Below are 25,492 nucleotides of genomic sequence, written 5' to 3'. Positions count from 1 at the left end.
CATAAAAAGGTTCTGAGGTGTTGATGGAGCTCGAATTCTTCTGGCACCAGGCAGCCTTGATTTTTGTTTCTTCATTCAAATGTCAAGCACTCAGCTTCTACTTGGTGTCAAACACAAAGTGCTTATCAAATCCAAACACACACACTCACACACTCACATACACATGGCTTCTGTTGCCCAGAAAACTTTCAAAATGGACAGGTGAGAAACAAGTAAATTAATAGCATAAGATTCAAAATTGGGTGAGTTTCTCTGAAACAAAGAATCAAAGGGTCACGTGCTCCCACCAAAGAGTGGATTAAAGGAACATCAATCTAAAGGGACACACAGTGGAAAGAGAAAACATTTGCAGATTCTGTGGGAAAAGAGGTTTCAAGCAGAGAGGTTTGAAGTGTCACAGCTCAGAAGGAGCTGGGAGCTGGTGATGCCACTGTGACCAAAGTTTGGGGGAAGGAACAGTGGCCCCAGATGAGAAAAGGACACCAATAACAGTAGGCCATGGTAACATCCAGAATTCAGAACACTGCAACTAGGGACATAATTAGCGAAGGACGTGTGTGTGTGTGTGTGTGTGTGTGTGTGTGCGCGCGCGCGCTCTATTTTCATACAGGGACAGTGAATCAAGTGTTGTGGTATCAGGTGGCTTGGTAAAAGCCAGAACTTTTCTAGCTTGGCTTTGGTTGTGCTGGAGACAGGGACAGGGCAAGGGTGGAGAGCGCTGGAAAAAGTGAAGAATCCCTGAAATTAAGAAAAGCAGAATATGAGGGATCAGAGCTGGAAGGGGATGCTGAGTAGATTTCATTACTTCATTTTTATTTCTGATTAATTTCTATGACACATGAGGCAGATAATTCAAGGAGATAGAAAGAACGCAGCTTCACAGAGGGGAGGCATGATATATTTCTATTTTATTGCTCGGATAGAGGATTAGTGGCATTTCCTATTATTGTTGAAGTGGTATCTTTCATGTTTCTACATTATTACAGCAGGTGAATTCGAGCCTCTTCTCATTTACACTTCTGTTGAGTTAATGTTCATTTAGGGGTTAATACAAAGTCTACAAACTCATCTAGACACATTTTACTTAGTGTCTGAACAGCACTTGCTTTTCCATCCTGAAACTTGGATTGTTTCTCTGTTTCTGTTTCTCTGCTAAGAACAAAAGTTTTGAAGTTTCTCCTGTATGTGGCTTCCTCACATTGTTCAGAAAAGCAGCAGTTTCCATGAGACCCTTAGACAAGCCTGTCGCTGTAGGCTGATGGCTTGGAGAAGACACCAGAGTGGGTGTTGGCTGTCTGCATCATTCAACAGTATATATGAAGATTGAGAAGTGTCATGCAAACAGTATGACAATGTAAGATTTCCATTCGCAGACAATATTCATAAGGCAAGAGAAGTGAGGAGAGGTCTTAACGTTCAAAGCCTTGTTCCATGAGAGGGTCTGAATGCTTGAGGCTCCTACTGAAGCAAAGGGGAACGATTTAGAACCTTCCAAAGGAAAAGCTGTCTTTAGTTCACTTGATCCAGCCACGCTTCTTTTTCTCCAACCTACTTTCTAAGATAAAACCTGAGACAAGTGTGACCTTACTAGGAGGATGCTGAAAAGCCAGGAAGTAGACAGCCATCACCCTCACGAGGAATCAACAATGTCACCGCTAAAACAACTACAAGAATTTAGTGAGGTATGCTGACAGTTGTGGGCAGCCGAGCTCCTTCCTCTCCACTCTCCCCCCTTCACCACACTTTGTTCCGCCAGCAGCGAGTGTAAAGTAACAAATGGGGAAGATGGAGAGTGGGGCAGCAGTGTGGGATCTGATCCTGCTCTGGGAAGCCCTCCAGAGTGAAGTCCTACTGCACGAGGCAGCGCTAGCTGTGAAGACTTTGAGGAATAGACTGATGAGAACGGGATCACGCCAACACACTGTTCCACACAGAACGACAATGATACTGGTTTTTCACAATCAGGACTCTGCTGACTCAGACAGAATGGACGTCTTTATATCACCATTTTAAGGTCATTCCTACCCAAGAGCTTTGTGCTGCATTTCCTCAAGTCTTGGCCTGCAGGAGAGTTCTACAGAGTTCCTTAGGTTGGTCCTACATGATCATTCACTTTACACCTCAATGTTGTATAGCGGACCACTTTTAAGGAGTTTAACGTGGTCTTTTGTGCTCTAGGAAGTGCTAATTCTAAAATGTATACGAAAAACAGGGAAGCACAGCGAGAAGCACTGTGAACGAGGAACTGTGATGGGGAAGCATGCAGATCCACACATGACACGTGAGGCCTCGTAAGGAAACTGACCGGTACTAGAGAAATTACATGTATAATGAGACTGAGCAATGGGGCACAAGGTCAAGAAACAGAACGTCAAATGCAGGGATCTATCATGAAGATGAGCTCTAAACCACCAGGAAAAGATGTGCTGGTTTGTAAAACATACATCCTGGGAAAGTTAAGTTGAATCAAATTTCACATTGTATAAGAAAATAACTTGAAGGCAGAGAAAATGCTAAGATAGTGAGATATTGGAGTCGTAAATGAATGAAGGAGACCCAGTAGCTCCAAATATGGGGAAGGGCTTTTCACCTAGGGTTGAGACTCAGAGACCAAGAGAAAAGACAGAAATCCAAAATGAAGTGGAATTGGCACGGCCTGAGACACTAGTAACAAAGTTGGGAAAGCAAGAACAGAGCGGGTGCAAACATTGCATCTTCATTAGAAATTATAGAGGAATTCCCTACTGAAGAGGCTTTTAGAAATCAGTACGACAGAGACAATCCAACAGAAAAATGTGTGCATCTATGAAGGGAGAATTTACAGAATATCCATTATTAACACATATTTATAAATGAAAACATGCTCAAGTTCAGGCTGAGGTATGCAAGTCAAAAAATACTCACAATGATGTTTTTAGCAGATTGAGATGAATCCAGTTAAGTCAGATTGAAAAAAAAAAAAAAAAACTACTAAAAGGATTGTGGAGAAATTTTATATAAACTATTTATAAGATGTCATCTTCTTGCACGAAGTACAATATTTATGGGTGTTATTTATTCAAAATTAACAAAATGAGTATTTGTTTTAAAATGGAAGATTGTATTTTGCTTGACAGTACCAGAAGTAACCTGTTAACATATGTAAATTAAAACCAAATATTTATTACTCAACCATCTAGTAAAGGGCAGCTGGATATTGTACCTTCCAACTTCAGTACTGATCCTCTCATTGGACAATGTCTAAATAAGACCCTTTTCCCCGGATCATGAGCAACAGCAAAAGAGTCTAAGAAATGGAGTAAGTTCCTCACCATCAGTGTCAGTGCTACAGCACGCAATGACTGATTCTGCCTAGAAGCCTCGGCACCCTCAGTGCACCTGTCTGCCTTCTAGGACGTCAGAGGCAAGAAGCACAGAAGGAAGAACAGGCATGACGACGGGGAGGGACGGAGGTGGGGATGCAGGCCTAGAACATGACAACTGATGTAAGCTCAGATGCTTGCGTCAACCTCAGAAGCATGGACAGAAGAGAGGCCCTGGGGGCATCTGATCTGCAGAAGGCTGAGCTCAGCAAGGCAGTCTCCAGGCAGAACAGAGTGGGAATGAGAGGCAGAAAAGGAATAAAGAGCCAGCTAAAAAGGAAGTTCATCACACGCAACACCTACCAGCCACTTTTCGTATTCACTGATGGCTTGCTTGTCTTTGTCTTTCTTCTCCGCTCTCTTCAGCTCTTCCTTTCTTCTCTCGTTTATTTTCTCCTTTTCCTTTTGCTTGAGAAGGGCTTCCTTTTTTTCACTCCTGTGTAGGAGAAATGAAACACTGGAAGTTAAAGGAGACTATACACTAGAGATGTCCTAATGTAGCTTTGGAAGCGGTGAGTTTGAGTAGACCTGTAAGCAGGAGGTCCTAGGAAAGCCTCAAGTATTAGCTTGAAACCACTGAACTGCGCATCATGCAGGATTACCATTTCTCAAAAGCAGTTAAACTGTCTTTCTTTTTCTCAGCAACTGTTTCTTCTTCTTTCTGTTTCTTTGCTCTCTCAAATTCTTTCTCCTTCCTGGTCTTCTCTTTGAGGTATTCCAGCTTCTTCTCTTTCCATTTTTCAAATGCCTAAAAGAGTTCAGAGTGGTTTTCTTACTTGCCACGACTTTTCTGAGGTCAGTAAAAGTACAATGGATCCTTCACTCAAGCACAAGTGTGGCGCACAACTCCAGTCAGAGTCAAGGCCGGGGGTACTCACCTGCAGGGCCTCGCCTTTCCTCACGGCATTCTCTTCTTCCGTTTTCTTCTTGTTCTTTTCCTCCAGCCTCTTTTTTGCAGCTATTTTCTTTGCTTCCTTTTCTTTCATAGCCTTCCAGGCCTCAAATGATGCTAATGCTTCCTCTCTTTTAGCAGCTCTTTTCTATTTTGATTAAAAAAAATGGCATACGTAAATATATCTAGACCCGAATCCAGGCCTAGACACAGATAGATAAATATGTATTTGTCTTTAATCTTTCAACAGTTGCCATACAAAGAAGTTACAAAGCAGGTAATTTATTTAAGAATTACTTGGACAAGTTGATGTACAAAAATTGACTGCCTTTTAGAATGTCAAAGCACTTATCAGGTGTTGACCTATTTTGTATTCATGAGAAAGAAGCATCTATTGACTTTGGAAGTATGCTAAATAAATGTTTTCAAAATGAACGACAACAGGCGAACTGGTACTGTAAAATGTTTAGTAAAAAAATGATGAAAGTTAAAAGATTTTAAAGCAAGGTAAATTTCCTAAGGCACACAGTAGGTACAGGTGTCTGGATTGAACCCCGTTTTGATAGGAAAGCATGATATTCCTATGACATGATCATATACCAAATGTCAAATAAAGGAACCACACTGTAAAACGTGTAGGGGCAGTACTAACTACAGCTATGTTACAAACTTATTCTCTAAGCCCATTAAGGCCAATATTTAGAAGACATAGATTGCACCATGGAGGTGACATAATTCAGAAGCCAAAGTACCCCAGGTCCCACACAGCAGTACAAGGGCACAAAGGAGCTCAGAGGCACAGCCCCTGGAGCCACCCAAAGAACTGACTGGCCCCGGGCTGCTCTTTTCCAGACTATTTCCCTGTCGACCTACTTTAGTGTGGATCGATCCAATGAAGTGGGAAGAAAAGAAAGATCTGAGCGCACTGTGGGCTCTCAGGCAGGTGAGGGGGCAGAGTGAAATCACAGGAAGGGCTGGACAAGTCTCATGCAGCGAAGGGGAATGTGGGTCAAGAGCCATAGCAGCGGTTGGCAAGGAAGACAGGAGGAAAACGAAGCTGGTGTATACTGACTACGTCCCTGCCGGACTCTAATCAATGTCAATTTCTGAGACTGAATTTGGGGGTCACACAAACACTAAGTTAATAATAGTCAGCCCTGCTGTGCCTCACCCCTTCATATGAAACTTAAAGTGTATGTGTTTTTATGTAAAAGTTAAATTGAACCCAAAAATGAAATCAGAAATCAGTTCTTTTATGTACACTTTTACCACTTCAAAGCAGTTCATTTGGTAACATCAAATATCCAGAGATCTTTTACTGACATAAAATTCTTTCTTTTATGATACCTGTTCATTTTGGATCCTTAAGTTTTCACTTTCAATTCTTTTTATTCTGTGCATTTCATGTAAATACACATTTTTCTTTTCTAACCACTCCTGTGAAATTAAAAAAAAAAGGTTATATGATACTATAAGGTGTCCAAATGACACAGAATTTTTATTTACTTTTGAAATATTTGTTCAAAGTTTAAAAAAGAAACCAAGAAATTTATGTATTTTGTCAAAAATAGTATTCTTTTTCCAGTGATACTGTAAAACTTAGAGATAAATATTGCTGTCTAAAAAAATCTTCTGTGTATTATCTTTCTTGTATTGTAAGACCTCAATGATTTCATATAATGGCTAAATATGTCAACATTTTATACTGAAATTCAAGTGTAAAAATTTCCAAAGGAGATTATATTCTGCGTAACATAACAAAAAGGATCTTTCTTGAAATTGTGGGGGAAAAAAGTAGGAAAATCTTAGTCTGTTTCAAGAAAAAGTTTAAAAAATTTGATCATGAACAGTATAAACTTTCAGAAGAAACATGATAAAATACATGTAGATTTACAACAAAGTGGCTTTTGCTAAATTTCTATAAATTATAACAGTATCTTCTCTTTCCTTAAAAACATTATTTTTATATTTTAAACAAAACATGGCAGCAAATAATTCAGAAAAACCCTTAGGATTGAGCACACACTTCTACAAAAAAAAAAAACAAAAAAAAAAAAAAAAAAAAAACTTTCCAATGACAGTGAGTAACAAGTTATCATTGTAGATGGCGAGTTATTAATGATGAGCAGGCCTGTGGAAATGATCAACTCTTTTTTAAGAAATAGTTTCCATTTTACCTGATAAACAGCTGCCCTTATGTGATCAGCTTTATCTGGCTCTAGGCTCTGCTTCCGTGATGGTTTCTTGTCCAAAACTTTCAAAGACCCTAAATAGTGAGAAGGGGTAGCTGCAGATGGACTTCTCCTTGTGGGGCCGGATTTCTTTAAAAACTCTGAGGTCATAAGCCTGAAAAGTTCCAAATGGACCAAGAGCAAGTGAGATAGAGCTGCCAGATATACAGTTATTATCTCTAAAACTACATTCTAAAACCAGGTGTGATACCTCACATGTATAATCCCACACTCAGGAGACTGTGACATGAGTTCAAGGCCAGCCTGATATACACAGTAGGTTCCAAGCTACCCTGGGTTAAATGTGGGACCCTGTCTCAAGCAATCAAAATGAAACAAAATTATGACTAAATGCAATGAATTATAATTACTTTGAAAATAATCCAGTGAAAAGTCATGTTTTTTTAGTTTTGCTATCATAATTTAAACTTTATAACTTGGAACTATAGTTTGAAACATAAGCCACATCTTAAAATACATTAAAAACTACCAGTAAAAGTAGATTTTAATCACTCTTTGAATATGTTATTGTATTATTCTGTTACTTGATATACTCTATGAATTTAGAAGAATAGGACCCTGTATTTCAGATATTTATGGGAAAACCTGGCCTATCTTCTCTTTCGATGAATGAAGCTTACTGCATGGCAACTCTAGTTACTCATTTGCATATGCCCCACCCCTCCTTCGGGCTGCAATGGCAGAGCTGAGTGGTTGAGGCAGGAATAGAACGGCTCATAAAATGTAAAATACCGACGTACTGGCCGAGTTGGCTGTCCGGCTTCATTTGTCTAGTAATGTAAAGGAGTCAGAAGATCTCCAGGACACTGATGAGTTGGCAACATCAGTCAGAGAGTAGGGAGGGAGCCCTATGGATTCTCAGCATTTAGTGTTATTATTATTTATCACCTGGTTTGATGTGAGACAGGGCATGACTATGTAGTTCAAGTTGGCCCTGAATGCACAGCAATCCTCCTGCTCCAGCCTCCTGAGTGCTGCGTGACAGGTATGTGCCAACATGCTTAGCTTCAGATCTTATCATTTTAATACACCCATTTAGCCCCTGGAGACTGTGCATTTTTTTCCTGTGTTTGACAAAAACACTTAATAGAAAAACGGTGCTGGATTTCAGCTTTACAACCGTCTATACAGAGTCTCATCAAAACCGGAGCGTTAGCCAAGGAGTTCTGCAGTGGGATTAGGAAAAAACTAAAAACGCAGCTGGAGAGAAAAACCCAAGAATACTGAATAAATGGAGATCTTTCTACAGAAGAATGAAACCGACTGAGAGTTTCATCATGAGATATCTATCCCATCTGACAATGGAAATTACTAGAGAAATCCCTGACAGCAAGGGAAATTTGTCTCGTGGATTCTAGACTAAGGATCGTTTTTGCTAGAATGTGAGCCCATACATGATGATGTTGGTAACTTTTACCTGCCAGAGGCACTGGATATTCTATTAGTCGTTGACTTTTTATTCTTCATGTTTCGATCTTCATTTGATTTCTAGTAGAAGAAAAACACATAACTGGATCACTCACCATGATTATGTCAGGCTGGGAAGCAAAACTGAAGAAGTCAGCACTGTTCTATATCTAGTGTCAAGCACTCTAGGCACTGGGTCAGTGCCCTGGTTACCCTCCAGGTCTGAAGCATCCTAAGCATGAATGGCACGATCGCAGAAGGACTGTGGCTCATGAAACAGCCAACACTGGGACAGTGAGTGGCTAGAGAGGGGCTGAGGGGCTGCTCAGGTGAAGATGACCCGGGGAGGGCCCTGGGAGCATGGTGGGAGCCGCAAGGGGGAGTGGAGGGCAATGTGAGGGTCTACAGAAACAAAGAAAGCCCAGGTGCCCAGCCGCGGTTAACACGTGCACAAACACAGTGCTGAGGCTCAGTGAGACAGGAGAGGAGTACGCATTCTGAGGAGCATTGGGGAGCTCATCAGATGGTGGAAAGAAGCACAGATGCCACTCATGCCCAGTGTGGTGGTTTGAAAGAAAGTGGTCCTCAAAGGGAGTGGCACTATTAGGAGGTGTGGCTTTGTTGGAGTAGGTGTGGCCTTGTTGGGGGAAGTGTGTCACTGTGGGGATGGGCTTTGAGGTCTCTTCTGCTCAAGCTTCCCTCTCTCAGTGTGACACTGAGACCATTTTTTGTTACCTACAAGATATAGGACTCTCAACAACTTTGCCAGCACCATGTCTGTCTGCACAGTGCCATGCTCCTGCCATGATGATAATGGACTGAACCTCTGAAACTGTAAGCAAGCTCCCTCAATGAAATGTTTTCCTTACAAGAGTTGCTGTGGTCATGGTGTCTCCTTGCAGCAATAGAAACCCTAACTAAGACACCCAGAAACAACAAATAAACCGCAACAGGGGGATTACTGGGTTCCAAGTAGGAAGGATCATTCAGTAGAGCATGAGAATAAAACCAAAGTTCACCTCGGAAGAAGACCCTGGCCTTATCATAGTGTGTAAACTATGTATTTTAATTTGGATGCATTCACATTGGATTTTGTATTATGTAAGCCAGTTCTCAGTCACTGGAAATGGATAGCCATAGGCATTGCAGTTTGAGAGAAATAAAGATCACAAGTGCCGCACTGTCCACTGTAAAAGCCCTGGACTCTGACAAGTCTTATCATAGGGCAAAATCATCCTAGAAAACACAAATCCACTCCAAACATTACCATCATCTTCCTGACCACCGTCCCTGTTCACCCACTTGAAAAGGGACAGACATTGAAAAGCACTTTAAAAACCTTCCCTTCTCTTTTCCTTTCCCTCTCTCCCTCCTTCTTTATACTCTCCCTCATCTGTTTCTCTGTCTCTGTCTCTCTCAATAGGGTCTCATATAGCTTACACTGGCCTGGAACTCACTATGTAGCCAAGGTGCTCTTCAAACCTTTCATGAAAGTTGTCTATGTTTGAAGAGATATTAAAATTTCACTGATGTAACATCTTCATAGCTGTTCTAGACAGTTGTATTTTTATGACCTAATCTATAGAAACCTATGAAGAGACACATATACTATGTGATTATGAAATATTTTAAATTATAATACTATGCCTGACACTTTCCAGTGAACACTTGGCTTCATTCTGCCAAGTGCAAACTTGCCGTGAAATTGAAATTCAGTTGAATTAAGTAACATCTACTTGAAAATACCACTATCAAAAGATGTTCTCCACACTGCTATAGGAGTGTGAAGACGGAAATGAGATACTTGCAGGTTCTATTTCCTGTGTGAGGTGCAGGGCCAGTGCTATCCATTACAGATGTACCTTGGTTGGCTCTGCTGTCTCAGTGGGTGTTATGACACTCGGGGACGTGGAGAGCAGTGGGTCAGTGGTGAAGTCATCATCAGTAAATGCAGCCTTCTCTTTTTCTTCTTCAGTGTCATCTGTAGCCGCCTTAGGGAGACCTGCCTTGGGCTGCTCAAGTTCAGGAGTAACACAGTTTACCAAAACCGAATTTTCTTCATTTTCATTTGATATCAAGGAATCCCAGATTTCAGTCGGTTCTCCATCATGATCTGTTTAGAGGCGGAGCGAGAGCACTAAATCCTTCTGATTCTACATGGTGTATGACAGATTCATTTACTATCCTTCAAATGAGTGTTGTTATAACTTTTTTAAATGTGTGTGTGTGTGTGTGTGTGTGTGTGTGTGTGTGTGTGTGTGTGTGAATAGGAATGCAGGTGTCCTTCTCAGAGGTCAGAGGAGTCAAAATCCCCAGCAGCTGGAGTCACAGGCAGTTGTGAGCTGCCTGATGTGGGTGCTGGGAACTGAACTGGTGTCCTCTATAATAGCAGTAATATGTGCTCTTAATTGCTGATTCCCTCTTTTGGAAGCAGGGCGTCCTATAGGTGAGGCTGGCCTTGAACCCCTGAACCATCTTCCTTTACCTCCCAAGTGCTGGAATTAAAGGCATGTGCTATGATGCCTGACTATAATCTCCTTTTCTCTTACAAAATAAAACACAATGAAAACTATCCAGTTAAATTTGAACACACTTAATCTATGAGTGCAAAGATACTTATTCAACCTAACATTTGACAAGCCTCATACTTAGAAAATAACAGCATATGTATAATTAGAATGGAATAATTACCCCCAAGGAAAGGAGAACATGTGGATGTACAAATCAAGTAACTGAAACCGAAATATCCATCCAATTAAAGCTAAGAGAGCATGCTGGGAAATCAGGAGGCAAACAGTTCCACAGCACCGCAGGTAGCAGCAGCTCAGGTGAACTGCAGAGATGGGGAGAGAAGCATCATCCCCTGTAACTCATCTTACGCAGAGTTCTAACCGGGCTCAGGCCCGCTTCACCCCTTCATTTCTTCATCATCTCACACAAAGAGGGGACCAAGGACTGGCCTGTTGAACACTCAGGACTCCTCGGCACAAGCCTAAGCTGCCCAGAAGAAGAACTGCTTCTATTTATACTGACTCTATGACACTTCGGGACAGCCAACAGAAGGAAGCCAGTGATCACTGAGTGATGTTCAACAGAAGAGCCAGCAGCCATCCCTGTGGATGAGCAGTTTTGATTTCCACCAAGATCTAACTTCCAGTCACTGAAAGGTCTTAACTCTGAGGCTTTCATTATGGCTATTTGGGGGGCAGATTTTGGGGAGTCACTAAGTTTCAAAATCACTTAGTCATTACAGCTGTTAGGTTTGAATTTGAAGAGCATCCATGACTCAATTCATTATTGGACTCTTTGGAGCTGTGAAAAGAACAAGGATTTAGGAGGTGCTCAAACCATGTCTCCATCACAGACCTTAGGTATGTGTCTCAATAACTCTGCACTTTTTTTTTTTTTTTCTTTTAAATCTGTGAAATGACAAAAATTACACTACATCATAAGTAAATATCCTTGTCTACTTCTTTGTTGCTATGATAAAACACTGAACAAAACCACCTTGGGAAGGAAAGGGTTTGTTTGGCTTGCATGACCTGTTCAAAGTCCATTACTGTGGGAAGCCAGGGCAGGGACTCAAGGCAGGAACTGGAGTGAAGCCCACGGAGGAACACTATTTACTGGCTTAAATCCCATGGTTTGTTCAGCTTGCTTTCTTGTACTACACAGGACCACCTGCCCAAGGGTGACATCACCTACAACAGGCTGGTTCTAACCACATAAATCATTAATCAAGAAAATGATCCATCATCTTGCCACAAGACCAAGATGAAGCAAGCATGCCCTCAGCTGAGATTCCCTCTTCTGAGACATGTCTAGGCATATACCAAGTTGACTAAAATTAACCTGCATAGCACTTACTGAATGCTAGTCCCACACTACAGTCCCTGCAACCAGCTCTTTTTGGCTGCATCAAGCTACACATGCTCCAACATTAACCAAGGAAATGACATTCCCAACACACTCCTCACATTTAATATGCACTTACTCTGGTAGTGGTCTCATGGCCTTCTAAGCATTACTAATTTTTAAAATTCTCCCAACCACATGAGGTAGATGACTCTAAGGATAATTCACAGGTCCGGAGAACCTTGCTACTGTGTCCATCTGTCTATGTCTGGATACAAAGTCCAGGTAGCCATTACGCTGTGTTATCTGCATGATTATAGCATCAAACACGTAATACAGGTTCCCCTTAAATGATCATTCTAGCTGTCCTTGAGACTTTGCTGGGGACAAAAAAGACTTTAACACTTACTTTTCACAACAGCCTTTTGAGACAGTTCTACAGTACAGCGGGGAATCTGAGGCACTGGGAATTTAACTTCTATATTGTAATGTCACCCAGTCATTGCATAATCAGGGTTAAAACTCACACAAAAGCAAATGTATCTTTTCCCATAAATATGCAAAATGCAGTTTCCCTTGCAGACAGGACACTGAGTCATACAGAGTTCCCAAACAAGGTATAGTAATAGGTATGACTACCTTTTATGGATGCTTTTTCCTGAGATTCTGGTGAGGTGCATTTTCCAGGGCTTTCTTTGAGGGATGATGAGGTCAGACTTTGTAAGAGCGAGTCCTGTTAAGAAAGTATTTACCATATAAGGTTAGCCCTAAGGATTCCCAGAGGCAACAGAGATCATTAACGTTGTCTGTGTGTGCTGGAAAGTTGACTCAAGGATTAACAGTGTTTCCTGTTCTTCCACAGGACCCCAGCTCAGTTCCTAGAACCAATGTGGGCATCCCACAACGGCCTGTAATCCCAGCTCCTGTGGATGGGACACTCTCTTCTGCCTTCAACAACACATGCCAAACTATCAGGAAGAAAAAAACAAGGGCCAGCAAGATGGCTCAGGAGATAAAGCACTTGCTGTACAAGCCTGACCACCTAAGTTCAATCCCCACAACCCATGTAAGGCCGGAAGATTTGAAATTCCACAGAGATGTCCTCTTTCCTCCCCAGGCAAACCACAGCATACACAGAGTCACAGAGGCAACAAACAAACAAAGTTAGTAAGTATATAAAATGTAAAACAAAATAGAAATAAGAAAGAAAAAAAAAAAACAAAATGGCACAGACCTCTCCAAAACAAGTCTCCAGTCCCAAATAGTGTAACTGGTGAACCTTCTAATTTAACTTTTCATAATTTTGTGTTTTATAACAAACTTCTTGTAAATAGAGAGGAGACACAGAAAGGCAAACACAATAAATGAGAAGTAATCCCATCTGACATTTAAGCCTGATTACAACATCTGAAAAAAATCCTCATACAGCAATGGACTTCAGACATGTATAGATGGAAGGTTTAACAACAGAGTAAGAAATCAAAGCACCAAGCTTACAGTGTCTTGATCAATCAGGGTTTAAGGCAGGAAGTGTATAATTGATATGCTCATCAGTCATGCGCACAGGTATGCACACTGAGGAAAGGCAAGAAGAACGTGCAGAGAGGAAGCAAAGGTCATTCACTTCCACCTCTTCCCTGTCTGGTGTGGGATCTGCGGGGTTGAGGCAGAGGAGAAGGTGAAGTTGATCAGAGAGCTCACACCAAGATGAAAGGGCTTGAGCGCCACTGAACACTCGTGGAACTGACCACTGAAGAGACAAAGATCACGCACCCAGGGAAGAGAAGGCCTGGTCACACTCCATGTGAAATCCCCATGAGAGTGACCTTATAGAAGAGTCAGAGCATGGCCGGGCGTTGGTGGCGCACGCCTTTAATCCCAGCACTCGGGAGGCAGAGGCAGGCGGATCTCTGTGAGTTCGAGGCCAGCCTGGGCTACCAAGTGAGCTCCAGGAAAGGCGCAAAGCTACACAGAGAAACCCTGTCTCAAAAAACCAAAAAAAAAAAAAAGAAGAGTCAGAGCACAGCCAGGAGACTTACAGTGAGCACTAGGGAACATTTAATCGTCAAAAACAGAGTGCCCAACAGGACAGCAGTTCTCCATTGTGGGCTATGTCAGACACTTGTGAATGTGTCTTCAAGACCACCTCACAGCATGGGAAGACTCCATGCCTTACAAACAAGAAGTCCAACACAAAACACAACGAGCGTGATGGCAGACACGAGGAAAGCAGCCGGGAAGGGAGGAACAGTGTCACTGCTGAGGCAGAGGGGTTATGGCTGGGTACGTATTTAATACGTACATGCGTACATGCTCCTTTCTGCAAGAGCATGACACTACTGGGGGTGGGGGGAGGGCGGAGCACACACATACATCTCATTTCAAGTCAGGGGGAAATCCAAGGAAACCTGTACAGTTAAGAATCTGTCCCTTGGACTGGAGAGATGGCTCAGGGGTGAAGAGCACTGGCTGATCTTTCAAAGACCCTGGGTTCAATTCCCAGCACCCACATGGCAGCTCACAACTATCTATAACTCCAGTTCCAGGGGATCTGACACCCTCACACAGACATACACACAATCAAAACGTCAATGCACATAAAATAAGTAAATCATTAAAAAAAGAATCTGTCCCTGAATGAATGGCGCTCTCTTCCCCAAGCATGTCTACCCAGAGGTCTTCACTTGTAAGTACCATATTTACAGATATCACTGTAGTTAAGATGAAGGCATGCTGCCCTAACTCTGACAGTATTTGTTTCAGAAAAGGAGGAGGAGACACAAGGCCTGGAGACAACCGCAGGGTGATGTGATGTCTCCTTAGACCAAGGAGGGCAGATGGCAGCTGGCATACTGGGAAGAGACAAGAAGAAAGGCCCTCTCTAGGGCCTTAGAGAGAGTGGCCTGACATCTAGATTTCAGAACAGGGAGACCAAATTTCTCCTCTTGTCAATCTCCCGGCTTGTGGCAGTTTGTTCCGGCAGCTACAGGAAACCAATGCAATATCCAATTGAGCAGGTAATTGTATTAAATACATAAAATCACTGTTCCAGTTCCTCTCTTGGTTTTTCAGAATAAATTAAGCACTAGCCAGAGGAGCCACAAGTGAGATCAAAACCGTCAGCTCTAAAGGAGATGTGGCTCCGGGGTCTGACTTAGTGGCAGGAATCCACGGACTCCAGGTACCAAAGCCTCTCTCCACCCGCTCCTGGGAGCAGGTCCTCCCTCCCTCCCTCCCTGGCGCTGAGGGGAAAGTGGAGGAAGCCAGCCAGTCTGCTTGCCACTCAGCTTCCCTGTCTGTTCAAGCTGATTATGGGGAACAATTACTCTTCGGAGACACGAGCTGGAAGTTGGTTTTTCACAGTGAAGTACAGAGAGGCGACAGGTGGTCTCCCTGGTGACACAGCGATCCTAACTCCTCATGGAAACCTGAGGAGGTACCGAGTCTCACAGAAGACACAACAGTAATCTGAAAGTGCGTCTAGCCAGACGAACGACATGAACTGAACTGTCCTTAGCCAAATATCATATAAGCAAAGACAAACAAATAATCACATAAATTATTATAACTGAAGATAGGCAACACTACAAATACCCAGAAAAGCAAGATTATTTTAGCATTTTATCTTTTTTGAAATGGATGAGTCTTGCTATAATTTTTGTGGTAGAGATTTCTAGTGGCATGTAAAATCATGTTATGTTTACAGTCTAGGGAATTTTAGACTTAATGGAATCTAGTATACTAAAAATAAAAAATGAACAAACAAACAAACAAAAACTAATGAGAACTCTTTTAACAATTTCAAAAGAAAATGCAACATGCATGCACACACTCACGTTAGGTCTGAACTAAAGAACAATTCAACAGCTGCATATTATGCCAACCTCAAGATCAAGGTTCTTGGAATGTACTTTTTCCTCAGTTTCCAACTCTGTGCCATTCTGCCTTGGAAGGGAAGGCATGGTAGCAGAGTCTTCACTCGGGGAGTGTTCTTCATCATCTTCTGGTCTGTCTCCCTCCTCCGTGGGGCTGCTCTTTTTCATGCTCCTTGGCCGAGGTGAAGGCTTAATGTGGCCATCTGCTTCATGACTGCTGCTGTCTTCCCCTGAAAAAGGAAATGCTTTCAGGTGTGTGTGGAACTGACCTCGGCTTCAGCTGCCCTCCTGGAGATGCTGCTGCAGTGCTTGGAGCATCGGGCGAGCACACACTTCTCCACGAGCTCTAACAACGCACAGGTTTCATAACCCAAATCTAAAACAAGTGTTGCCATCCTGTAGTTAGCTAGTCTATTTAGTAATTTAGTTTTACAAAAAGTTAATTTCAATTTTTGTGAGTTCTCTTAGTATTAAAAACATTTTCAAGCCGGGCGGTGGTGGCGCACACTTTTAATGCCAGCGCTCGGGAGGTGGAGCCAGGACGATCTCTGTGAGTTCGAGGCCAGCCTGGGCTACAGAGCGAGATCCAGGAAAGGAGCAAAGCTACACAGAGAAACCCTGTCTCGAAAAACAATACAACAACTAAACAAAACAAAATAAAACAAAACAAAAAAACAACCAAACAAACAACCAAAAAACATTTCCAAAACATAAACTATCACACAACCTTCCCTCTGTGAAATGAACCTCTGCTGAAGCCCCGCCCTCCATACAAAACCAGCCCTTTTAACCATTTGGCAACAAGGTCTCCATCCAAGGACTTTGTAGGCAGAGAAAACACATGACTCTAAATAAAGAAAATGACAAAACAAAGGTAAGTGTTGTCACAGAATGCAGAAAATGATGCTGGCCCTTAGGGGATGGAAGGCCTCTTGCTGGAGGAAGGGATGCAAAGTGACAGATTAGACAAGGCTTCCATCCAAAGAGGTTCCCTAGCAGTTATGGTGATACACAAGGTGCTTAGTGCTCAGTGGTTATGGTGGTTCACAAGGTGCTTAGCACTCAGTGGTTATGTGATACACAAGGTGCTTAGCACTCAGTGGTTATGGTGATACACAAGGTGCTTAGTGCTCAGTGGTTATGGTGGTTCACAAGGTGCTTAGCCCTCAAGAAAACAGTTTAATCCCCAGCATCCTAAATACAGAATAAAAAAAGATTTAGTCAGCATAGCTAAAGCCAGGAAGTACATTTTTTTTTAAATGAAGGGATCAGCTATGTATTCATCTATTCATTTTGACCCTTCATGATTTAGATCCTTCATGAATTCTGTGCCAGTTACTTTTCAGAACCACCAACCTCAATTATTATTCTTCAGACAGAAGAACCCAACAACTTTAGTATATTTTATGCCCCAATTCCATTTCCAGAAATACTGTCAAATTCTCAGAAAGAAAACTAAGTTCTAGTCATTTGAAATGCTTTGCTTCAACCCTAACAAGATTGTCTACTTAGATGGAAACACTCGGGCATCCACACCGAAGAGGGCATTCAGAATTCTGCTGCCACCTTGTGGTTGGAACATAGTATTGCCTTACTCATTTTTAGTTCACCTTTACAGTGGTTTCCCCATCCACTTTTTCTAGGAACTAAAAGGAGGTCTTGTTTTTCAGTCCACATCTATGTAGCACAGGCTAGCCTCAAACTCACAGCAATCCTGCTGCCTCACCCTCTAGAGGGATAGGACTTCATGTCCGCATTAACACATCAGGCTCTAGCATAGCTTTAAGACATTACCTAGGTGGAGTATTGCTTGACACTTGCCGTAAAATGGTAATTATACGCTGTATTCACATTTCTTCTCTGACTTCCTTTTTTACTCATTTCTCTGGTCAGTTCTGGGGGTCAAATTTAGGACCCTTTACGTATGCTGGGCCAGAACTTTATTGTTATACTATATTCCCAGTCCTCCTATTTTCTGAATAACTAAGTTCACCTACGTTCCTGTCTACCTATGACTCCACCACTGCACGTGGAGGGCTGGGGTTAGAAGTTAATTCAGCTTCCTTACACTGACTGCTTACATTTGATGGCATTTTCTAGATACTTCAAAAGAGTCTCAAAACAATATGGTGGGACAGGAAAAACAGGTTTGCCCTCCTACTCATGAAGCTAGAGTGGCTGAATCCATTTGCCCAAGTCACACATAACTATTATGTGGCAGTGTTTTTTTTTTTTTTTTTTTTTTTTTTTCAAGACAGGGTTTCTCTGTGTAGCTTTGCTCCTTTCCTGGAGCTCACTTGGTAGCCCAGGCTGGCCTCGAACTCACAGAGATCCGCCTGGCTCTGCCTCCCAAGTGCTGGGATTAAAGGCGTGCGCCACCAATGCCCGGCCATGCAGTGTTTTTAATCAGTGTCTTGGACACTTTTCTGGGGGTCTCTGCTCTACTTTTATCCTTTTGAAGTTCCTAGGATTCCTTAACAAATGCCTGAAATAAAGTTGTATTTGATGTTACTGGTACCCTCTACCCCGTTAACTATAAAATATCTGACAGCGCTACACAGTATGATGCGGCAACATTTGATGCTGCTCAGCATCAACTAGTTTTTCCTTTATAAAACAGAAAAAGAAGATGACCAGGAGACATAGAATCCTTGCCTTTCCAAAGGCTAGTTCCACTGAATCTCCCACAGGCTCCCAGGGTGCCACCTGGCTGTCCTCCATCTCTTCCCAAAGTCAAGAGTTCAGCAGACTAGTGAAATACCCCAGTCCTTCTTAATTGCACCAGGAAGCTACCTTCAGGAAACTGGGTTTTGGCTGATAGTCCCATGCAAGAGACCAAAGAAAGATTCTGTTTTCTTAAGGAGAGTCTGGAAGCTTCGTTAACAATAAAAGCAAAATACTGGTATAGAAGAAATGCTTCCATAGGCCTGAGCTTGAACACACGGCCCTGTGCTAGCTAGCCACCTGTCCACCTCCTCACTACAGCCCCAGTCTTATAGATGACTGTTTTAATCTGGGGAACACGTGGGGATCAGAATAGATTGACTGCAGCTCCATCCCCATAAACAGAATTGAAGCTGATGAGTCAGGTGTTTGGGAGTTACATCTGTGGGTACCACAGCAGCTCTGGCTTTCTGTCATGCACCAGCACCAATTCCAGGCTGGATATTCAAAGGGCTTCTGTAGCTATGGTTACTAAGTTAAGCTGGGAAACTGAAAAGTTAAATATATAAACTACCATAAAAAAAGCATTCTGTGACTTTATCTTAAAACAAATGTTCTGGAAATGTAATTATAATAATTTCCCAAGTTACCTGAAGATATATTTCCTTTGATGGGAAGAATTCTGGGTTTAGGCTTTATTGTAATGATCTCTTTTCCAACTTCTTGATCATCAGTTTGAGATTCAGAAAAGGAATTTCCAATCCTATCTTCATGAACACCAGGTGATATGTCTTCACTGTTCTGTATGACAGATTCCTGCTCATCTTTGGATATATCACTGTTTACTTTCTTGGTTTTCAAAAAAGACAGTCTTGGAGAATTCTTTTCCTCATCGTCAGATATATGAAAATCATTCATCTTTTTTCTAACTAGACTTTCATCTATTGAGGTATCTGAAAATTCACCTAAAGAAACTGAAATATGAACAAGGCGATTTCAACAGTGTATTTTAAACATCTGAAGGTTTTATTCCATTTCTTTGAAAAGCAACTATCTTCAGGAAGAGAAAGGACTAGAAATCAATCAACAATACCAAATTAGTACAAATTTATTTTTTAACTCTTGAAAACACCTAATCTAGGCACTCCTTGTTGGCATTTATGAAATAAAATCTGAGTTTCATTAGCATATTAAAATATTTACCAAGTTCCTATAGCACTGTGTTTATTCTGGGGTGTGTCCCTCAGAGGGTTGCTCAGTGTATCACCCACCCCAAAATACTACAGTCTAATAAAGAACACCAACTTAACATGACTTAACGGCTACTCAGAATACTTTTACAGAGACCATTTATTCAGTGAATATTACCAAGTAGCACATTCAACTTCAGATTCAGAATTCTATAACCTTATACCAGAAATCTAAAGTGGAATATTTTGCTCACTTAAAAGAAACCAAGTTAAACCAAAATAGTGGCCATATCCATGTGAAGGGGCTGTTTTCTAAAATGACCCACTTTGGTTGTTTGGAGGAGAATGTCCCCCACAGGCTCGGGTACTGGAACACTTGGTGCCCAGTTGGTGGCGCTGTTTGGTGGGAGCTGCTGCCCTGTGGAGGAAGTACGTCACTAAGGACAGGCTTGGGGGGTACACAGCCTTGACCCACTTCCAGCGTGCTCTCTGCTTCCCGTCTGCTGTTGGCATGACCCTCAGCACCCAGCTCCTTCCACCTACGCCTGCACCTTTCTGCCATGCTGCCCCCACCAGGATGGACTCACATCTCTCTGAGACCAGAAGCCAGAATAAACTTCTTCTATTAGACATTTTGGCCATAGTATTTTTTTCATAGCAACAAAAGAGTACCTATGCAGAAGTCAGTACCAGAGAGTGGGCTGCTGCTGTCAGAAACCTGATCATACTGGTTTTGGAGGAATGTGGAATACCCTGGAACTCTGGATTAGAGTAGTGGTTAAACCTTGTAAGGAGAGCTGGAAAGTCCGTTCTAGTAGGAGCCTGGAAGACTGACGTTCTGAGAGTAATGGGGACTGGAGGAGCCGAGTTCAGGAAGTTTCAGGAGGATGCAAGGACTTTAATAGCCTCTGGCATAGAGGCCATTCCGGTGATATCTTGGTGAAGAATCTGGATGCCTTCTGCCCCTGTCAGAAGATCTTGCCTGGGGATAAATGTGCTGCTTTGTTTTTCTCTACTTGACACAAACTGGAGTATCTGGGAAGAGGAAGCTACTAAGGAAGAGCTGCCTCTAACAGAATGCCTGTGGGCACATCTAAGGCATGCTCTTGATTAATGAGTGATGTGGGAGGGTCCAGCCCACTGTGGGCGGTGCTACGCCTGGGCAGGCAGTCCTAAGAGTGTAGGACAGCAAGATGAGCAAACTAAGGAGGAGCAAGCCACTTAACACGGCTCCTCCATGGTCTCTGCTTCCGTTCCCATCCTAGCTCCTGAAAGAGTTCCTGCCTGACAGACCTCAATGATGGATGGTTCTAGGGAAGTGCAAGCCACATAAACCCTTCCCACACCAAGTTGGATTTGGTTAATGTTTTACCATGGCAATAGAAAACAAAGAGTACACTAACTTAAAAAGTAATGGACTAATTCATTTGAAAGAGGAAGCTTGAAGACAGTGCAGCATTGGATCTGTGGCGTGGTTTTTATTGATTTTGCTTATGCAAAAGGAAGTACAGCCAGGAGAGAAAAAGAGCCCTAGGAGGCTTACTGTTTCAGCACAGCTTGTCCCGGGAGAGCCCTGGAGGCTGATGACATCAGCACTGTTATGGGAGGCTCCCAGCTCCGCAATGGTACAAAGGGAAGGATGCCCTCCCGGCAAAAGACCCCTCCCAGCTAAGTAGCTAAATTTCCAGTTGTGAAAGAGCATATGGAATTCTGCTTCTTGAAATCAATGGGATAAAAAAGGGGGTGACTCAAGGGAGTGAGAGCCCACCCCAAGCTGACAGCAGTGCCATTTAGTTGGTACTGACTTTGGAGGCACGCAATTCAGAAATGTGAGAGGATCACCGAGTCTCCTCCTATGCGATGCAGAGAGGCCTCCAGGCTAGTAAAGTTGTGACCAGGAAGTCACTGCTTGAAGGCCTTAAGAGGGCAAACAAACAAACAAACAAACATGGTGTGCAATCGTGAAAATGGAACTTGGGCTGTGGTGGGAACCTCAAGATGCCGGAGATGCAGAGCCATGAGACCTCTGTCAAAGAGAGTTACACACAGGATTCGAAGCATCCCAAAAGAGATGTTTGCTGCAGAGAGAAAAGCTTGAGGGGCAGAGCCAACTAGAGTCCCAGCCACTAGATAAGGAGCCATATGAGACGTCACATTTGCCCTGCTATGTTCCTTTCAGTCCTGCCTTAGTCCAGTATTTCCTCACTATGCCCCCCATTCCTCTCTTTTGGAATGGTAATATATATCCTGTTGGAAGCATGTAATTTGCTTTTCTGACTTTTCAAGGGGGTTACAATTAAGAGATTGCCCTGAGTCTCAAAGGAGATCGGACTTTTAAACAGCGCTGAAAATGTTGAAGACTGGGGGGGGAATGTTAAGTTGCTAAATGTGCTTGAGCTCCTGGGCTACAGCCAGTGGAATATGGTCGTCCGAATGGGAATGTTCCCCAGAGGCTCAAGTACTTGACTACTCGGTCCCCAGGTGGTGACACTGCTTGGTGAGCAGGAATTAGCTTGTGGAAGAAGTCCGTAACTCAGGCTGTGAGAGCGCACAGCCTTGACACCCTTCCAGTTTGCTTTCTGCTTTGTATTTGCTTTGGGAGTTGTCTCAGCTCCCTGCTCCCACCACCATGCCTGCAGCTTTTACCGTGCCCACCCCCATGATGGACTGGCATCCCTCTAAAACGATAAACTCAAATAAGCTCTTTCTCTCAAGTCACTTCTGGTCATGATGCTTCATACCAGCAACAGAAAGCAGAAAAAAGCTCCACATCCCCACAATTCCAACCCCAGATCTGGTCTGTATCAAGCATTTACCAAAGTGTTCCTCATGAGCCTCCCGTGAGCTCGGGTGCTATCTAAATGGAGAATTCTTAAAGATGGAACTACTTTCCAATATAGCTCTCTCCTAAGGCATCATCATTTGACTGTAGACCCGGTAATAATGTATTTATATATTTTTAAATTCACATTCGGAAATGAGCAAAAGATAATCCATTAGCTTCTTGAAAGTAAAGCATGGCTTTCTAACTCATTGCACACATAGAATTCTGAAACTAGGGAATTCATAGGCACTGTATTATCCTAAGGAGTTAGTGGGTAGGTGAAAGGGAACTAAGGAAGCAAAACGCAGGAAATGAGTTCATTTGTCTGTGTCCTTACATACCAATCTCGTCACTGTCAAAGTCATCTGAGTATTCAGAACTCCTCTGCCTGGCCGACCGGGCTGTAATTGCTCTGATCAGCTCATCCTGGAATGAGAACAGTAATATCAGTTCCCATCCAAGCAGGGATGTCTCCTACCTAGAAGTAATTTTTAAACAAACAATACTTGATTATTCTGCTTTCAGATGTCAGTTTCATTCACCTACAGTCACTCTAAGCCTACTCTGTCCCATGCTCCCAAGTCATCCAACTCACTGCAGAATATTGAAATCGGAGCCGTCTCCTACGGGATTCGTAATTGAACAGGAAGTGACTGCTAGTATCAGATAAATTAATTGCAGGTTATGATCTGAGCTCAATGCTAATTAATGATGGGGCATTCATGTAGATAGGATTTATTAGAAATTGACATTTTGGTAGAGATCTGTACGTTGAGAGGGAGGTAGGGGCTTGGGTCTGACGAGCAGGGTAGGCACACAGCCGACAGGGAGCCACACGCTCAGCCTTGCGCTGGTACGTTACAGCACATTGCAGAGATGGGCATAATCAATACTGCAGATGCAGAGGAAGAGTTGGAAATTGTAGTTAGCCAACAGTGAGTCCTTTCTATGCTTACGAGAGAAAACTGAAGTCTAGACAACGACGGACTCTGAAGTGGCTCTTTTACTTTCATCTTAGCAGCCAATATTGAAGAAAGGGTAGCCACAGAGATGGATATTTTAATAGCAAGTCCAAAGTTAACAGATCGCCTACAACACAGCAAAAGAGAAGCAAGAACTCCTCCCACTTCTCGCCAGAACCCCAGAGAATCAGCAAATGCTGAGTCCTAGCATACTCAAAACCAAAATGCTTTGACATATTTTACCTGAAAAGAAGTTCTCTTGGTAGCTTTTGGACTCTTGGTATATGCCAAAGTTGTGCTGAAGATTTCATCGGACATAGTGTATTCTTTTTCGCTACTTTTATACAATTGTTAATAAATAATTGGAATTACTCATTCAAACTCTGATGTTGGCTGAAAGAAACAGAAAGATATAAAAGAATTAGAAGCTTTACACGATCGGGATACTCTATTCCTGGGGTTAGTGCCCTCCCTGCCAAATAAAGAGAAACCACTCTGAACGCTGGCCTATATGTTCACCTAAAAATATAAACGGTGTTTTAGTAGAGACATAAAATTCTCACAACAAATTTGCTTTCACGAAAAGAAAATACAAAAGGAAGTTACTGCTCTAAACTATTTTAAGGATGAATAAATTGCAGCCAAATATTTTTCACCTTTCCATTATTAGACAATATAGCATTGTAGATGCCAGCATGACTAATTTCAAGACGAGACCAAGAGGGTTGTCAGAGTCAAGGTTATATGACCCTGCCCCGGAAAAATGCCTTGCAGATAACCGTATTCAAATACAATGCTTAACCACAAACAGCAGCGACATTTTCCTAAGCCATTCGTTTGCTCTCTCACAAAAAACACACACACACACACACACACAAAGGACGTCTCGACCCCGGGCTGCATTAAAGTCGCTGTTTCTGGCGCGCGACGCCGGAGGCCCATTCGGATCGCGGCCGCCGCCCAGAGTTCCCCGGGCCGGCCAGGTGGCGTCCCTGTCCCCAGCTCCGCGCGGCTCCCGACCCAGCACGCGCCAGGCCGCGCACGCCCGGCGCGGTCCCCTCGGCTCCTCCGCGCCCCAAGGCCCGCGCGTCCCGCCACCACCCCCGCGCCCCCTGCGCCCAGGCTCCTGTGACCACCTGAGAACCCAGCGGCTGGGCTCCAGCACCGATGTCGCCTCCAGCCAGGGCCTGGCAGTGTGGGAAACCAGGTATTGGAATAAGCAGGAGGCGGGGCAAAAGATGGAGGCGGAAGGCGGTTGCTAGGCAACAGCGTCCCCGGGAGGAAGTGACTTCCAACTCTCCTGGTCTCTCGGGTACCCAACACCGCCTTTCCGCCTGCGTCGCTAGGACAACGGCTCAGACCGAAGGAAGTGACGTCACCGGCGTAGGTGTTGGGAGCTCCGTGCCGTAGCAGCCTGTGTGCAATGGCTGTTGCCTAGGAGACAGGACCGGCCCTCTGCCATCAAGCCAGGGAACCTTGATTGCTCATGCTCAGTTGTGCCAGTATAGCGTAACCGCGATGCAAAGCGTCTTTTTGCCAGCTAGGACGTGGAATCTGTGAACCTGAGCAGTGTCAGCAGACCGGACAGAATAACGTGGTAGTGACGTTTACAATCTTTGGAGTCAAACTGCATGTTTGATTCTTGGCGTTTGCAAATTAAGGTCTCTAGGTTTTGGTTTCTTCTGAAACTAATAATGATGCTCGACTTAAAAGAGTTGCTGTGAATACTGAATGCTGTATGTAGTGAAGTATTTGGGAAGTGTCTAGAGTTGCATTTGGCTAATATTACATAAGAGCGCTTCTTGCAACGAATGCAGTACAGCATAAAGGCTGTTTCACATCTTTGATGGAAAGTTTCTTCTATGTTTAGCGGATGATCGCTAAAAAAAAAAATCAGTCAAAAAAGAAAATGGACAAGTAGGCTGGAGGGCAATGTACCGCTGAAGGAATCAATATCTTTTTCATTTAATTATCATCCATAATATTAATACACAAAACATTTAAAATTTTAAGTTACACAGGTTTCAGCTGTTGTTAACTTGAAAACAAGTTTGTAAAGATTAATTCATTGACTAGTAACTAAACTAGTTTGTTTCTATATCTCCACAATATTTTACTTAGTAATTATTTCTAAAGAATTAACACTGAAAGTAGATTTAATAAATCACCATGTAAAAATTTTAAATGTGCATAAAGATAAATATGAAGT

The 25,492-nt window shown here is 42.9% G+C and overlaps 1 protein-coding gene across 1 annotated transcript in view; it reads right to left on the bottom strand.

Annotated features, from left to right (window-relative positions):
- The window catches only part of Map9 (microtubule associated protein 9), a 30,248-nt gene extending 5,724 nt beyond the window's left edge, over window positions 1-24,524 (bottom strand). Inside the window, exons 1-13 of the mRNA XM_028880137.2 lie at window positions 24,420-24,524; window positions 23,527-23,676; window positions 22,663-22,747; window positions 18,958-19,281; window positions 15,653-15,873; window positions 12,408-12,501; window positions 9,776-10,026; window positions 7,924-7,994; window positions 6,432-6,600; window positions 5,602-5,691; window positions 4,241-4,402; window positions 3,965-4,110; window positions 3,666-3,798 (exon numbers count right to left, since the gene is read on the bottom strand). Of these exons, the coding sequence (XP_028735970.1) occupies window positions 3,666-3,798; window positions 3,965-4,110; window positions 4,241-4,402; window positions 5,602-5,691; window positions 6,432-6,600; window positions 7,924-7,994; window positions 9,776-10,026; window positions 12,408-12,501; window positions 15,653-15,873; window positions 18,958-19,281; window positions 22,663-22,747; window positions 23,527-23,601 (1,821 nt within the window). The 5' untranslated portion in view covers window positions 23,602-23,676; window positions 24,420-24,524. The remainder of the gene's footprint in view (window positions 1-3,665; window positions 3,799-3,964; window positions 4,111-4,240; window positions 4,403-5,601; window positions 5,692-6,431; window positions 6,601-7,923; window positions 7,995-9,775; window positions 10,027-12,407; window positions 12,502-15,652; window positions 15,874-18,957; window positions 19,282-22,662; window positions 22,748-23,526; window positions 23,677-24,419) is intronic.
- Window positions 24,525-25,492: the final 968 nt, after the last annotated feature.

Source organism: Peromyscus leucopus, chromosome 6 (genome assembly GCF_004664715.2).
Source record: "Peromyscus leucopus breed LL Stock chromosome 6, UCI_PerLeu_2.1, whole genome shotgun sequence".
Classification (NCBI taxonomy): domain Eukaryota; kingdom Metazoa; phylum Chordata; class Mammalia; order Rodentia; family Cricetidae; genus Peromyscus; species Peromyscus leucopus.
This window is presented reverse-complemented; position numbering and strand designations above follow the sequence as displayed.